The sequence below is a fragment of the Anguilla anguilla genome, chromosome 15, assembly GCF_013347855.1.
Source record: "Anguilla anguilla isolate fAngAng1 chromosome 15, fAngAng1.pri, whole genome shotgun sequence".
Lineage (NCBI taxonomy): Eukaryota > Metazoa > Chordata > Actinopteri > Anguilliformes > Anguillidae > Anguilla > Anguilla anguilla.
In genome coordinates this window covers 4,954,212-4,969,619 of record NC_049215.1, presented here as the reverse complement: position 1 = coordinate 4,969,619, position 15,408 = coordinate 4,954,212, and the positions used below count along the sequence as shown (strand labels likewise).

The 15,408-nt window shown below is 49.6% G+C and overlaps 1 protein-coding gene across 2 annotated transcripts; it reads left to right on the top strand.

Moving 5' to 3' along the window:
- Nucleotides 1-38: 38 nt before the first annotated feature.
- LOC118214084 (INO80 complex subunit D-like) lies at nucleotides 39-13,903 on the top strand. 2 transcript variants are annotated; one of them, XM_035393587.1, is made up of 10 exons: nucleotides 39-560; nucleotides 3,756-4,002; nucleotides 4,189-4,988; nucleotides 6,284-6,383; nucleotides 6,649-6,873; nucleotides 8,930-9,036; nucleotides 9,547-9,680; nucleotides 10,045-10,265; nucleotides 10,396-10,541; nucleotides 11,137-13,903. In XM_035393587.1, exons 1-10 carry the CDS (start codon nucleotides 464-466, stop codon nucleotides 11,934-11,936), a joined length of 2,877 nt encoding a protein of 958 aa, XP_035249478.1. In that variant the 5' UTR covers nucleotides 39-463; the 3' UTR covers nucleotides 11,937-13,903. The 2 variants fall into 2 exon arrangements, with proteins under 2 accessions (XP_035249478.1, XP_035249479.1); XM_035393588.1 differs by lacking the exon at nucleotides 39-560 and adding an exon at nucleotides 586-914.
- The last annotated feature ends 1,505 nt before the right edge of the window (nucleotides 13,904-15,408 follow it).

Sequence of the window (15,408 nt, the reverse complement as noted above, 5' to 3'; positions counted from 1 at the left end):
CGAGGCATTTACTGGGGGGGAGGGGGGGGGGGGGGGGTGGTGATGTGCCAGGTGACAAAAAAATATTGGCTTGGTGGAGTGTGAAAATTACAATTTGCATGGGATTCCGAAAAAGTAATGCATTTAAGAAATTTGGACATTTATATAATAAGCGATTTTTTCATATTTTTGCGAGTCGGACCGTACTTGTGAACTATGATTTATTATTGGTATTGAATGTGTATTGTGTTTATACCACCGATGTGGGAGGCAGTAGAAATGACTAAAGTTTTACATGTTTTTGTTGGATTCCACTACCCAGAAAATATAAACGACTGGCTACCGATACAGAGATATACGTGCAGAGAATAAAAAAATTCACAATGACGAGAAGACTGAAAAAAAAAGTGTCGACCAGTCAGTGAAGACTGAAGAAGTATGAAGTTCGCAGGGTGCTCTCCGCTTGCCGTTCAGCGCAACAAGAATGGCTATATGGGTGCATCAGACAGACTGTCCATGCATATGGCATCTGACAGGCATCCAGCGACATTCATGTCACGAAACTAGTCATCTTTTAAATGGTACGCCTTACGTCTAGTACAATATTAAGTTAGATTTCCAATATGGTTGCAGAGGTTGTTGTTGTACTGTAGGTTGTTGTCATGTCCCCGCAGTGCCGGTAGTGGTGCTGTAAGTAGAGTCGACTGAAGACAGAACTAAAAAAACCCAGCAGATCTTTACTGCAATATTTAGTTGTAGTTAAACTACATTGTATGTAGCAAGAAATCGAACTAAATCACACACGGATAGAGCAGCGGTAATCTACATTAACAATACTGATCATCTGTACGCGACTATTCCAGTTGATTATAATAAGAATTTCCCGATTCTGTCCGGAGCGAATACCATATAGCTACAGCGCATACCAACTGAAGGTAAGCGGACGTGCTAAAGCCTGGCGCTCCAGTGGTTGAGTAAACCGATGTATTTGTACGGCAAGGCCTTTACCGCTGCAACCCCAGACCGGGGCTTTAAAGATATGCAAGGCCAGTGTTTATGTTTTCTAAATGTTTCAGTTATTTCATTTAGACAGTGAATTATATTTTTGCGCATCGCAGAGTTTGCGCACAACAGTAATTGAACATGACTTGAATATGACGGAGCGTCTTAGCTGGTCCCGGAAACATTTTTTCTTTAAAAAATAGAAATAAACAGAGGCCTGTTTAAACGGGCTTTTCCAGCGACTCACTTTCTTCGTAAAGGTATAAAGATACATGTAATGCCGGAGGTGCGATGTTTTTTAAGTTAAAACCTTGGAGAATGTTTACAAATGTATCCATATGCTGCGTTACATTTTGAGGAGTTATTGTGCATGCATTTATATTTCCGTTTCCTGTGAGATCGCTGCTTTGTTTTTAGCTGCTCCCTGGCAGTTAGCTGGCTCGCGCAAAACAAACTTGTTTAGCATGCTAACTTGTTAATATCGCTACAGCTGAGATAATTTTTATAAAAACTAGCGACAATAGAGTAAAGTTAGCCAATTCCCCATACTTGTTGGTTTAGAAACGGAATAGGCCAGTTAGTATAGCTCATTGTCTTTCCAGAAGTGTAACTTCTAAGTAGCTAGCATCCCTTAATTATCTAGATAGGTTCGCTCTTTACGTTGCAACCCACTGTATGGTTTTACCTCTGGACTTTGCTAACGTTACCTTTGCCGCGAGGTTAATTAGCTGTAGACTATTGATCATTTCATGGGTCTGTTATCTGGCCAACTGGCTACAAGTTAGATACAATTGTAGCACAGTAGCTAGTTATTAATTGAGAGCTAACATTATGGTATTTCTGGGTGTCCAAGTGTCAAGCTTGTGGTGGAAAACCTTATGAGGACCAATTTAACTTCTATTCTACGGCTGTGTGCACGCAGTAACTTGCTACACATTTTGTTTTTATTTTGGACGTTAGTAATTGTAAAACTATTTATCTGGGCTACTGCTAGTTCCACCCGAGCTACTCTGTATACGATGCAGTTTGCTCGTAAAACTATAAACTAGAATTAACCGGGTAACAGCAATGCACATTATACTTATTTTAATCAACATGATTTGATTGATGCCATGATTTGGCATCAACAGACCGAAACCGCCCAGAATCGAGTTGCCTACGTTTCTTCAACTTAGCGAAGTCTATATCACAAGGCAAATAGTTAATACAAATTAAAATCACGTGGTTAACTTCTTGTCGGTAGGAAGGATGATGAGGCGTCACCGCGTTAACATAGGAGGAAACGCTAAATACGATAGCCTTTGTTCATTACCTTGAAAACAATAGCTGTGTACATGAAATGAATTAACAGCAAACGTAGAAGGAATAAAATGAAAGTGATTGTACCTGCATAGTGCACCTTGGCAGTTCAGGGGGTCTCGTGCGTATCTGTGTGCCCGTGTTTTGGGTCTCAACTGAATTAAGATTCCTGGGGACAGCCCCATCGTTTGTATAACCTATATCTATACAAATATTCAGTAAAAGTCGTCCATGCTTTAAAGCATAACGGGGATTTCAAGTAATGCTGTCGTTGAGGCTGTTTCTAATTGGTAAAGTTACGGATAGAAACGAACTCTTTAAAGCGTGGGAAGGCTGGCTATTGGGTGAGCGGTGTCGCCACTGACACATCACGTGACACAGGTGATACAAATAGCGATTAATTAAATGGGCGGATCACTTGTGTTGTCATCGGTGGCCAAATGTAATTCTCACGAGTGTTAGGAACGGTATAACCGTTTAAAACAACGGAAATAGTTTACAAAATTGGCTAAATGAACAGTCACGTTTAAATTGGGAGGATTTCGGGTAGAATGTTGGGAGCTGGCCGTCCCTTTTTATTTTTTCCTCTCACAAATATATTTATTCATATATAAAAAGATAAAACAGAAAAATTTCACAACTAATACAACAACCCTTCCCACCCCCATCCTCCGCCTGCGCCTCCTCTCTCCACATCCACAATTCCACAAACCTTGGGCAGTCCCACACACGGTGAAGGGTGCACCATTCGGTGAATTATATCTTATTCATTGATTGGCATCAAATGATAAGGTTGCAGTTGCATATGTACGTATATTTCTTTTGTACTGTAGTTTAAGTCTTGTCTTAAGGATCTGAACCTGTGCTTTTTTGGCATATCCTCTTATTCATCTTTCATTATCTCTCCATTTAGGTTATAAGGATTTGGTTGTAAATATTCTATAGACCAATGACCCATTGCCACATCACCATTTCAATTCAGTTGTTTTTGAATCCCTGCTTCTGAGCAGATTCTGGAGAGATATCATATTTAACACAAGTTCCTGGTGTAAATTCTCCGCTACCCCAGTTTGGATGAAAACAGGGCAGCCGTGAAGTTGTTCCCGAGAAACTCTGCGCTTTGTTCCAAACCTCAATTGTGTATTAAACAAAGGGTGTTGTTTTCTTTTCTGTAGTTTTATCAGGAGAGTCAGCGAATGAGTTCAGATAGATTCAGTGGAAAATGGCGATGTTGTACTGCGTTTGATTTCACCCGCCTGTTTCCTGAGATTGCGGACATCATTCAGATATTATGCATGATGTTATGGCCAGTAATAAGTTAACGGGCAGATGCAGTGAAGACTGTCGCTGTTTTATCATTTGCTCTTGTGGGAAATTGGGGTCTCCTCTCTGCACGATTCATTTGATTCGAATCTAACTTCCCTCTCTCCCTTGCTCCTTCCTTCCCTCCCTCCCTCCCTCCCATCTCCTGTCAGCTGATGTTCTCAAGAGCCAGATCCACGTGATGTATGAGGGCAAGCACATACACTTCTCCGAAGTGGACAACAAGCCATTGTGCTCTTACAGCCCCAAGCTGTGCAAGCAGCGCAGACTCAACGGCTATGCCTTCTGCATCCGCCATGTGCTGGAGGACAAGACCGCCCCCTTCAGGCAGTGCGAATACGTGGCCAAGTACAACAGCCAGCGATGCACCAACCCCATCCCCAAGACTGAGGAACGCAGGTGCGTGCATGCTTGCGTGTTTGACTGTGAGCATGTATGTAACTGGCGTGTGTGTGTGTACTAAGTGTGTGCACACACACACACCTATAACTGTGAAAGGGTGTGTACCTGCAGACGTGTTTGCATAGAACTGTGTGTGTGCATATGCATGTGTGCTGTGTAACTTCAGGTGTGCGTCTCTCACAGGTACTGCAACAGCCACCTGCAGGTCCTGGGGTTCCTCCCTAAGAAGGAGCGCAGGAGGAAGCAGGAGGCGCTGGAGGAGATACGGGCGCGGCCTCACCTGGCGTCCGTGGCGCTCAACATCACTGTGCCCTCGCTGGCTTTGACCACGCCCAACGGCCTCCACCACCTGCGGCGCTCTCCTCCCCGCCCCCCTCGCCCTGCTCCGCTGCCCCTGTGCGGGGCAGAGCTGCTCGACCCTTTCGCTTTTCACGAGGAAGAGACGGACGGTGAGGAGGGCGGGGCTCGACAGCCCTCCAATAGGAAGAAGCTGCAGAGGCAACACCCGCCTGATGCGGACACCCCCAAGCCCAAAGCAGAGCACTTTAGCCCCCTTCCCGCTCCCGGTCAGCGCCCCTCCTCCCCGACCGCGCCCTGCCAGCAACCCCCTGCCCAACCCGCAGGTCTCCTCCTCTCTCAGGCCCAGCACCCGTACCTTCACCAGCACCCGCAAACGCAGGGCTTATTATGCAAACCGGCACGACCTCAGACCAGCGGCCTGCTGCCTCACCGGCTGCCCCTCAGCACCAATCACAGCCTGGCGCAGGCTGCTGGCCCCTCCCTCGGCAGGAAAGCCCAGTCCGCGGCTCCTCCCACTGCCCCGCCCCTTCCCCCTGACGACAGGGACGTCTCGCAGCGACGCGCGGTGGCCATGCGGCCGGTTGCCTTCTCCCCGCCCCCAGCCTGCCTGGCCAGGCTGCGTTACCTGGTGCGCCTGTGCTCTCAGCGACAACAGCAACACGGAGACCTCTTCCCTCACCTCGGTAACCCTCCCTTAAGCCCCACCGCCCTTCGGCCTACTGTCACTGCATTCACCTTGCACATGCTCATTTGCTGTAACTTCACGTTCGTAATACTGTCAGTGAAATGTGTGAATGACGCCGATGTATTGTATAGAATTGTTCTTTTTTATTGGCCGCTGAAAACACAAGCATTGACTACATTAGAGTCATAATTACACACACTAAAAACCCTCCAGGTGAAATTTCAAAAGCCATTTGGCAGAGTATGAAGACCTTAAAGTAACGACTGGATTGCCATTGAATTTGCTGTGCAAATTCATTTTCCCAAGAGGAAGAAACCTGTTGATTTTGGTGACCCCATGACCTTTCCTCTAGCACCAGCATCAGAGCAAATTTTAATTGTTCAAATGACCTCATCTTCTGACCTGTTAGTTGTACGGACATAAAATTTGCCGTGCAAATTCATCCTCCCAAGGGGACGAAACCCATTGATTTTGGTGACCCCATGACCTTTCCCTTATTGCCACCATCAGGCCAAACATATCTTGAAAAGTAATGACTGGATTGCTGTGCCCGTTCATGCGAGGGGAGATTGTAGTGCAGGGGTCCTCAATCTTATCCAGAAAGGGCCGGTGTGGGTGCAGGCTTTCATTCCAACCAAGCAGTTACACACCTGATTCCACTAATCAAGGTCCTTAGCAAAGACTCTAGTGGTTGATTAGTAGGATCAGGTGTGTCACTGCTTGGCTGGAATGAAAGCCTGCACCCACACTGGCCCTTTCTGGATAAGATTGAGGACCCCTGTTGTAGTGCCTTGGTGGATGTCTGCACTCTACTCCGTTGAGTGCAACAAGCTGGCTTTTCAGCAGAGATGTATAGAGATTCCCTTTCTCTGTCAGTACCTGACAGCTGTATCCTTGCCACCATCACTACACTTACTGGAACGTGGTTATTCTGGAAGACGACGGACACATTCTGTGTGGACAGCTGTGCATTAGCCAAGGCCGGGAACGAGTCATCGTGCTTTGTGTAGCAAAGATGGGATATGGCCTTTAGGCCGGAGTGGGGAGGTCCTGCTATTGAGGGAAGAGGGAGTCGTCATCCACTTCCCCAAACGGGTGGAGCTACCTTCTGTCCTCTCAGCTGTGAAGAGCAATGTGTTTGGAATGGTTCAGATGAGTCACTGATTGACAGTGCATAGTAGCTCCGCCCCTCCTGGGGTCCGTTGAGACTTCTCCGGTCATGGCAGCAGTATTCTGGACAGGGTTGTTCCGATTTTGCTGAGTAACTTGCCAGTCTTGTGTTTGCTCTTGCAGGGTTGGACTGGTCGGAAGACAGCACGGAGGATGAAGAAGAGGAGAAAATGCCGCCATGTTACGACAGATGGAGACCCCAGGAGAGAGACTCGCAGGACAAGTAAGTCCAGCGGAACAGGAGCTGGACCTCAGGGGCAAGCTGCAGAGACCCTCCCATCCCTGGGCGGCAGGAGACCAGATTGCGTGTCGCCCTGCCACATCCGTGAACATGACGCAATTTAACATAAATTCCATGTTCCATTCCATGTCTGTTTTTTTTTTTTTTAAAAGCAAGAGATATACAAAAGCAGTTTCACACCAGAAGCTTCAGATTTACCATGGAAGGTGAGCCAAAGTAAGAAATGGATTGTTTCTCCGATTGACAGCTCTGAAGAGGAGGGCGAAGGTTCCCGCGGCAGCAGGCTGGCTCGACTGTGCACTTACCTGCAGCAGAAATACAAGAACCTGTGCAGCCAGGAGAGGGCAGCAATGCGCCAGAGGAGATACCGCTGTGCCTTTCGCCGAGCGCTGCTGCACGCAGCCAGCAAGGACCCCGACTGTGCCGCACAGCTGGTCCAGGAGCTGCGCAGGGTCTCTCACACACCTGCCAGGTACTGTACACCTGCCAGGTATCATAAACCTGCACACGCCTGCCAGGTACAGTACACCTGCAAGATACCACACACCTGCCAGGTACAGTACACCTGCAAGATACCACACACCTGCCAGATATCATACACCTCCACATGCCTGCCAGGTACCGTACACCTGCACACACCTACAGGTACCATACACCTGCACACACCTACAGGTACCGTACACCTGCACACACCTACAGGTACCGTACACCTGCACACCTACAGGTACCGTACACCTGCACACACCTACAGGTACCGTACACCTGCACACACCTACAGGTACCGTACACCTGCACACCTACAGGTACCGTACACCTGCACACCTACAGGTACCGTACACCTGAACACACCTACAGGTACCGTACACCTGCACACCTACAGGTACCATACACCTGCACACACCTACAGGTACCGTACACCTGCACACCTACAGGTACCGTACACCTGCACACACCTAAAGGTACCATACACCTGCACACACCTACAGGTACCGTACACCTGCACACACCTACAGGTACAGTACACCTACATGGCTTTGTGCTGATTGGTGGGTGCATCGTGGCTTTGTGCTGATTGGTGGGTGCATCGTGGCTTTGTCCTGATTGGTGGGTGCATCGTGGCTTTGTGCTGATTGGTGGGTGCATCGTGGCTTTGTGCTGATTGGTGGGTGTATCGTGGCTTTGTGCTGATTGGTGGGTGTATCGTGGCTTTGTGCTGATTGGTGGGTTTATCGTGGCTTTGTGCTGATTGGTGGGTGTATCATGGCTTTGTGCTGATTGGTGGGTTTATCGTGGCTTTGTGCTGATTGGTGGGTGTATCGTGGCTTTGTGCTGATTGGTGGGTGCATTGTGGCTTTGGGCTGATTGGTGCGTGTATCGTGGCTTTGTGCTGATTGGTGGGTGTATCGTGGCTTTGTGCTGATTGGTGGGTGTATCGTGGCTTTGTGCTGATTGGTGGGTGTATCGTGGCTTTGTGCTGATTGGTGGGTTTATCGTGGCTTCGTGCTGATTGGTGGGTGTATCGTGGCTTCGTGCTGATTGGTGGGTGTATCGTGGCTTCGTGCTGATTGGTGGGTGTATCGTGGCTTCGTGCTGATTGGTGGGTTTATCGTGGCTTTGTGCTGATTGGTGGGTGTATCGTGGCTTTGTGCTGATTGGTGGGTGTATCGTGGCTTTGTGCTGATTGGTGGGTGTATCGTGGCTTTGTGCTGATTGGTGGGTGTATCGTGGCTTTGTGCTGATTGGTGGGTGTATCGTGGCTTTGTGCTGATTGGTGGGTGTATCGTGGCTTTGTGCTGATTGGTGGGTGTATCGTGGCTTTGTGCTGATTGGTGGGTGTATCGTGGCTTTGTGCTGATTGGTGGCTTTGGGCTGATTGGTGGGTGTATCGTGGCTTTGTGCTGATTGGTGGGTGTATCGTGGCTTTGTGCTGATTGGTGGCTGTATCGTGGCTTTGTGCTGATTGGTGGGTGTATCGTGGCTTTGTGCTGATTGGTGGGTGCATCGTGGCTTTGTGCTGATTGGTGGGTGTATCGTGGCTTTGGGCTGATTGGTGGGTGTATCGTGGCTTTGTGCTGATTGGTGGGTGCATCGTGGCTTTGTGCTGATTGGTGGGTGTATCGTGGCTCTGTGCTGATTGGTGGGTGCATCGTGGCTTTGTGCTGATTGGTGGGTGTATCGTGGCTTTGTGCTGATTGGTGGGTGTATCGTGGCTCTGTGCTGATTGGTGGGTGCATCGTGGCTTTGTGCTGATTGGTGGGTGTATCGTGGCTTTGTGCTGATTGGTGGGTGTGGCTTTGTGCTGATTGGTGGGTGTATCGTGGCTTTGTGCTGATTGGTGGGTGTATCGTGGCTTTGTGCTGATTGGTGGGTGTATCGTGGCTTTGTGCTGATTGGTGGGTGTGTCGTGGCTTTGTGCTGATTGGTGGGTGTGTCGTGGCTTTGTGCTGATTGGTGGGTGTATCGTGGCTTTGTGCTGATTGGTGGGTGTATCGTGGCTTGGTGCTGATTGGTGGTTTCTGTGTCCTCAGTACGCGGTCGGTGCGGCGGCGCGCGGAGCCGGGGCTGTGCGCAGGCAGCAGTGAGGGACGGGCGTGCTGCAGCCGGGCGCTGCCCTTCACCCAGCACTGTTTCCAGCGTATCCTTTCAGCAGTGCCCCTCCGCACCGGCGTCTGCTGCCCCTCTGAGGAGGTCCCTTTCCCCCCCCTCCCCGTGCCAAGCCGAGCCACACCCTCGTGGACCCCACACGGGCCTGGCTGCAGGATCCAGAGCTGGAGCGCAGTACAGCCGCAGCTGCAGGCATAGAAGGAGCTCTCCACACTGACACTGACACACACACACACACTAACGCACTGACACATACACACACTCGCACTCACACACGCTCGCTCACACTCCTCGTATACACTCGCAATGATAACGTGCAGCTATAGGCACCACATAACCATAGAAAGGGCAAGAATGAATGTCTGACTGGAGCAGAAACATTCATATGCACATGCACGTGCTCTTTTTGCACTCTGTGAGGTGACATGATTTGGTAACCCTACCCCTGGCCCTTTGCGGTTGGGTTCCTGCTGGCCTGGGCGGAGCCTGGCTCCAGCGCGAGTGCGCGACGTCGTCTGTGCATCCTTCACGTTTCTCTCAGACATACTGCTGAACCGCTCCCAGCAGCTCTTCTCCAGCTGCACCGCCAGGTTCGCCGACGGGCAGCAGTGCGCCATCCCCGTGTTCGACATCACGCACCAGACGCCCCTCTGCGAGGAGCATGCCAAAAAAATGGTGGGTCCCCACTTCCCTCCCCAGTATCCATCACACCACAACTAGTAACACGTTTCAGTATCTCTCGCCAGTATTCTATGGTACTATGTTTAATATCTGTAGCCTGTATTCTATGGTACTATGTTTAATATCTGTAGCCTGTATTCTATGGTACTATGTTTAATATCTGTAGCCTGTATTCTATGGTACTATGTTTATTATCTGTAGCCTGTATTCTATGGTACTTTTCTCTTTATTGTGTGCAGCCTGTAGGTAGCTTGCATGCTTCCTGTGCTCAGTATCACTTCATGCAGTTGCATGGCACACACACGAGGTTTCTTCTCTCCTGTGACACCTTGCACAGTAAAGCTTTGCTCTGTTGCAGGATAACTTCCTGCGCGGAGACGGCAGCCGCAGGGTGCAGCACCAGCCGCCGCAGCGCAAGCCGCGCAGGAAGACCAAGCCCCCGGCGCTCACCAAAAAACACAAGAAGAAGCGGCGGAGAGCACTGCGCCGGCCGCAGAAGCCCATCCCCCCCGCGCTGCCCCAGGGCAACCTGGCAATGCCCTCCAGCCTATCGCTGCCCGCACAGGCCGTCAGCATCAGGTCAGCCTGCCCTTTGACCCCTGCGAAGGATCTGGGACGTTTTTTTGGCCGTAGCTTAACTGGCTTTGGCAGTAGCCCTGTGGTTCTTGCCGAGACACGTTTGTTGCATCATTTCCTGCCTGTTTGACAGGACTCCTCCGACCCCTGACCTGAGCAACGACGAGCTTCCTGATGACATCACCGACATTCCACACGACCTTGAACTCAACCAAGAGGACTTCTCAGATGTGTTGCCCAGGCTACCGGACGACCTGCAGGACTTTGACTTGTTTGAAGGTACTTTCCTTCTAAGCGCTTACTTTGAAAAACCACACACTGCTGTAATCACTGCCTGTCCCTGAGCATGCAGAGACCCGATCGCTGTGTGTGTGTTTTTCTGTGAGCTCGATACGCTCTCGGGTCTGAACTGCCCACAACGTTTTTGTCAGCCAGCTTGCTGATGGTGAATTATTTGGTATTAATCGATCCGATAGGTTGGTTGATTAACAGTCTTGAGTATATTTACATTACATTACATTACAGGCATTTGGCAGACGCTCTTATCCAGAGCGACGTACAACAAAATGTATAACCATAACCAGGAACAAGTATGACGAAACCCCTAGAGAGAAGTACCGGTCCAAGTGCAGGGAACAACCGCATAGTTCAACTTGGACCCTGAAGGTTAAACTGATTAACACTAACACAACGAGAACGGCAACAACGCAGTCTATGGAAAAAAATACAAGCAGTAGTTAAGACAGTTAATGCACCTAAGTCACAGTATATGTGTGTTGTGCACGTGCGCACGTACGTGTGTCTGTGCATGTCTGTGTTTGTGTGTGTATGTGTGTCTGTCTGTGTGTGTCTGTGTCTGTCTGTCTGTCTGTAGGTAAGAACGGTGAGCTGCTGCCCACCACGGAGGAGGCGGAGGAGCTTGTGCGGGCGCTGCAGGCGATGGGCTCGTACACGGACACGCTGGTGTGCCTGGGCACCCTGGCGGAGGGCGGCGTGCAGGGCGGGGGCATAGGAGACCTGCTCGGCACCCGCATGCCGGCCGAGAGCTTCGCCAGCCTGGAGCTGGACGACGGCCTGCTGCAGCCCCCCGGTGCGGTGGGGCACTACGCCCCCGCCCCCTCTCCTCCGCCCCACGCGGCCTCCACCTCCGCCCCCACCGTCGCGACCTCCTCCACCTCCGCCCTGCTCGCACAGAGCCCCCCGGTGGACAGGACCTTGACCTTCCCCCGGACGCACCCCTCCCAGCTGCTGCCCAAACCCTCCCCCCACGCCGGCCACTACGCCGAGCACGTCCCGTCCCCCTGGAGCGCCCTGTCGCTGCCGCTCGCCGACCCCTCGCAGTTCGGCGGCCTGGGTGGGCCGGAGGGCCTCCTGCTGTCCACCTCCCTGTCCACGCCCCCCTCCACCGCCCTGCCCCAGGGGGGTCTGACCCCGCCCGGCCCCGCCTCCTCCTCCTCCCCCTCCCCCGCGCACCTCCTCCTGACCTCCCTGCAGCCCAAGCTGCAGCTGCCGCAGTTCAGCAGCGCGTTCGGCCTGCAGCTGGCCCCCCACAGCGGCATCCCCACCGACCTGCAGCCCTCCCACAGCTCCACGGCGCCCCCCACAGGCTTCTCCATCGCCAGCGCCGCCACTGCCAGCGGCAGCGGCGTGGCCCCGCCCTTCCCCACCCAGTAGCGTGGGGTTGGGGGGTGGAGTCCCCACACCTATCGCGGTTCCGCATGGCCGACGTGGTCGGCAGCCTTTAAGCCCGTGAACCCCGCCCACCGCAGCGTCTGAGAGAGGGTGGGGGAAAGATCTTTCCGGAAATGAAAGATTGTCAGCATGGCAGCGTCAGGGACTGTGCTGAGGGCTCATCAGTGACTCGTTGTGTTGACGGATAACGCGCCTCTCCTTACTGTCATCGTCGCATCTCATTCACAAGTATTATTAATATTATTCATTAAATGTATTTATTTAGCCTATTCCTCACAGCCGGCACCATTTACCACAGAAACAGGCATCGGTATGCATGTGTGTGTGTGTGTGTGTGTGTGTCTGCGTCCACACACGTGTGTGGCCCATTGTGCCTCTACAGGTCATTGTGTTACCCCCCCATCACGAGTTTGTCCTTCTCCCAAATATTCATGAATGGGTTTGTTAAAGTACTTTTAAACAGCCATTTTTACATTGTATATCTTTTACCGATCCGCTGGGAAGCTCTGGAAGCTCATCGTGTGAAATCAGTGGCTTCATATTAGACACCTGAAGTCGAATCTGGGAACTTTAAGCAATAAACCGTCAGTGGCGTATTCACGTAGCGTTCTACCATACGGCATCAGTCTTCACCGACTTCCCATTTCCATTTGACAATGCTTTTAAATGCTTTTTTTTCCAAATAACTTCAATGAAAAGGAATAGATAAATCTGATCACAGTAGTACTTTCTCCCTGTTCGTTACAGGGGGACTGGATACCAAAGGGGGAGTGTGTGTGTGTGTGTGTGTGTGTGAGAGAGAGAGAGAGAAAGTGATCGCCCATTTTGTTCAGCAGCTGGATTAAAGTGATCTGGCTCTGTGTAAGGACATGAGTAAACGGTGTATTTATACAGCACCTCTCACTCAGACATCTTTGAGTCACACTGAGCAGGGTGGGGGGGGGGGGGGAGTGGTTTACCTCCACTGCCTCCCACCTGGGCACCTTAGCTGTTAAACTGCACCAGGAGAAACCCCTTAAACTGTGTATAAGACCTCGCTAATCACACCTGTACAACCCGGCTGGCTCCTCGTACCCCTTTCAACACTAGAGACGGAACCGGCTGGCGCACTGGACCTCTGTCCTGTTCGGACACAGTGACGCTGGGCTGCGGGTGCACGGTGGGGAAGGAGTGTTCCCGTCTGCCTCTTCAGACGCACCCCTTTCCAGTCACCGGCCCCCTGCCGCACAGCTACAGGAGCGCATCTCAACCTTGGTTCCACCGGGCTGGCAGGACGCGCTGGGTGTTGTTCTCAGCACTTGATCGATCGATCGGAGCAGCCCGATTGGACAGTGAACGAAAAAGCAGGATATACCCCAGGATCAGGGTAGAGAAGCTGAACAGAAAGAGTTTTCTCCTTCTTAAAAAAAACAAACAAACAAAAAGCCATAAAGCGAGTGCGTCTCTCAGACACAGGGAAAGTGAAGCGCTGACTGCATGGGTTTAGGGTTAGCTTTGGGGGGGTGGGGGTGGGGGACCGTCATATCAGTGAGCCAGGAAACGCGGTTACCTCCCCTGATAGGAGGGAAATGGTTCACCGCTCCAAAACTGGCATTTTTAACAGGGCTCTCTGGGCACTTGTAACTGCTTTGAAAACCAAGAGGTTGCTGAGTGACTCCTGTACACACTGAATGTACTGTAGTACTGTTTTAAAGGATAAATAGGCTGAGCTAATAATGATAATTATGATAATATAGTCACCTTTTCTTATTGGCCCTTGTTTAATTTAAGGTTTTTTTTGTTATACAAAGTTTACATTTTGATGTATATATATATATATATATATATATATGTGTGTGTACAAATTATGTAATAATGTGTATAAACACGATGTAATATCTGTATATAGCGTGACAGATTTTGATCTTTTTTGGACATATGAATAAAACTTGCTGTGAGGTATTCGCCAATGTTTGCACAACTATATGGCGCTGTGCTCATTTTGAACTGTTCAGAGTGGCCCAGCTGTAGTTACATTACAGGCATTTGGCAGACGCTCTTATCCAGAGCGACGTACAACAAAGTACTGAACTTTAGCACTGAGCTAAAAAAAATCCGTTATCAGAACTGGATTATGGCAAGAGTGTACTGTTCACCCATCTTGGGCGAAAAGACAGGAAGTAAAATTCGGGGGTTCGTATTCCTGTCAAACGAGGTAAGGCTAAGGTGGTGCCACCGGGTTTATTAGATATCAAAATTAATGAGAAATTATTTCTTCTGCGACTCATAAATTCTCCACAAGATGGTGCCATTGTTTAATTAGGGTAACATTACTGACTTTGAAATTAATACAAGCAGCATACAGTTAAGTTGAGTGTACTTTACGTACACAAGCAAACATCTTGCAAACTGGAGGATAGTCCATAAGCAAGTCCTTTTGCTTTTCACAAGACTGATGACAAAGATAACATGACATTCAGAAATCAGGTGCCAGCCTTGCTGCTCATTGCTGCCAAATTTGAGCCCACTAATATTTTTCTTGCCCTGGTCTCTTCATTGATTGAATATGATCACTTGACATATATTGTATTTAAAAATGATCGCTTTCTTCCAACCCTGAAGTCGAAGACCACTCCTCATCTAGGCTATTGAATCACATTCACATTCTAAATACCCTCTCATTTGACTCTACATATCAAAGTACTGCTATGTATGTAGAAGTACCAGGGAGACGGAAAATGCAAAGAAATTGACTAAAGCCAATGTGCCGGCCAGCCTGCAATAGGCCAACGGACACGCTCTACCAAAAACAAAGCAAAACCTAGCCAGAAGCAGAAAAGTCGCGAATCTGTCTTCCGCATAGCAACTCAAACTCACACACACACACACACATAAAAACCCAAGTGCAAAATAACTTTAAAATAACAACATCGTCCCGTTCACAACGGGCAAGAAGAAGAACGGAGGAGGTGAAGAACACTGAGAATTATCGAAGAATTGGAAACAACAAACTACGCCATACTCCCCCTACCTGTTTCTTGAAGGACTCCTGTCGGAACATCAGTAGCGTTGAAACACGATCTACGAAAGAAAACGTGACGCGCAGTCGCCGGAAAGAGCACAGATTAAAAACAAACAAAAAGAACAGGCACTTTGCATCTGCATATGAGCGCGAGCTGGATCTCCGCTGTAAAAAATTTACAGTTACTTCTGGCAGTTTATGTGCATCACCTGTAAGGCATCTGCCAATTAACACATTAGGCCCAGGTAATTAGGATAGCTAAAATAAAGCTGTCACTAAGTTTTTAACGTATGTCGCTGGGGTCGTATACTATTAACTCCAAGTGCCATATTTTATTAAGGATTTTCGTGTTTTTTTTTTGTTTGTTTTTTTTTTTACATAGGCCTACGATGACGAGACGTGTAGCATTTTTTTGTATTTACTAAGGTGTCGCTCCGGAGGGTTGCGCTGGTA

Coding starts and splice junctions, on each gene's coding strand:
- LOC118214084 (XM_035393587.1), top strand. CDS start 464: ATGGCTATATGGGTGCATCAGACAGACTGTCCATGCATATGGCATCTG. Junction 6,384..6,648: donor GAGAGAGACTCGCAGGACAA/GTAAGTCCAGCG, acceptor TCCGATTGACAG/CTCTGAAGAGGAGGGCGAAG. Junction 9,037..9,546: donor CACCCAGCACTGTTTCCAGC/GTATCCTTTCAG, acceptor CGTTTCTCTCAG/ACATACTGCTGAACCGCTCC.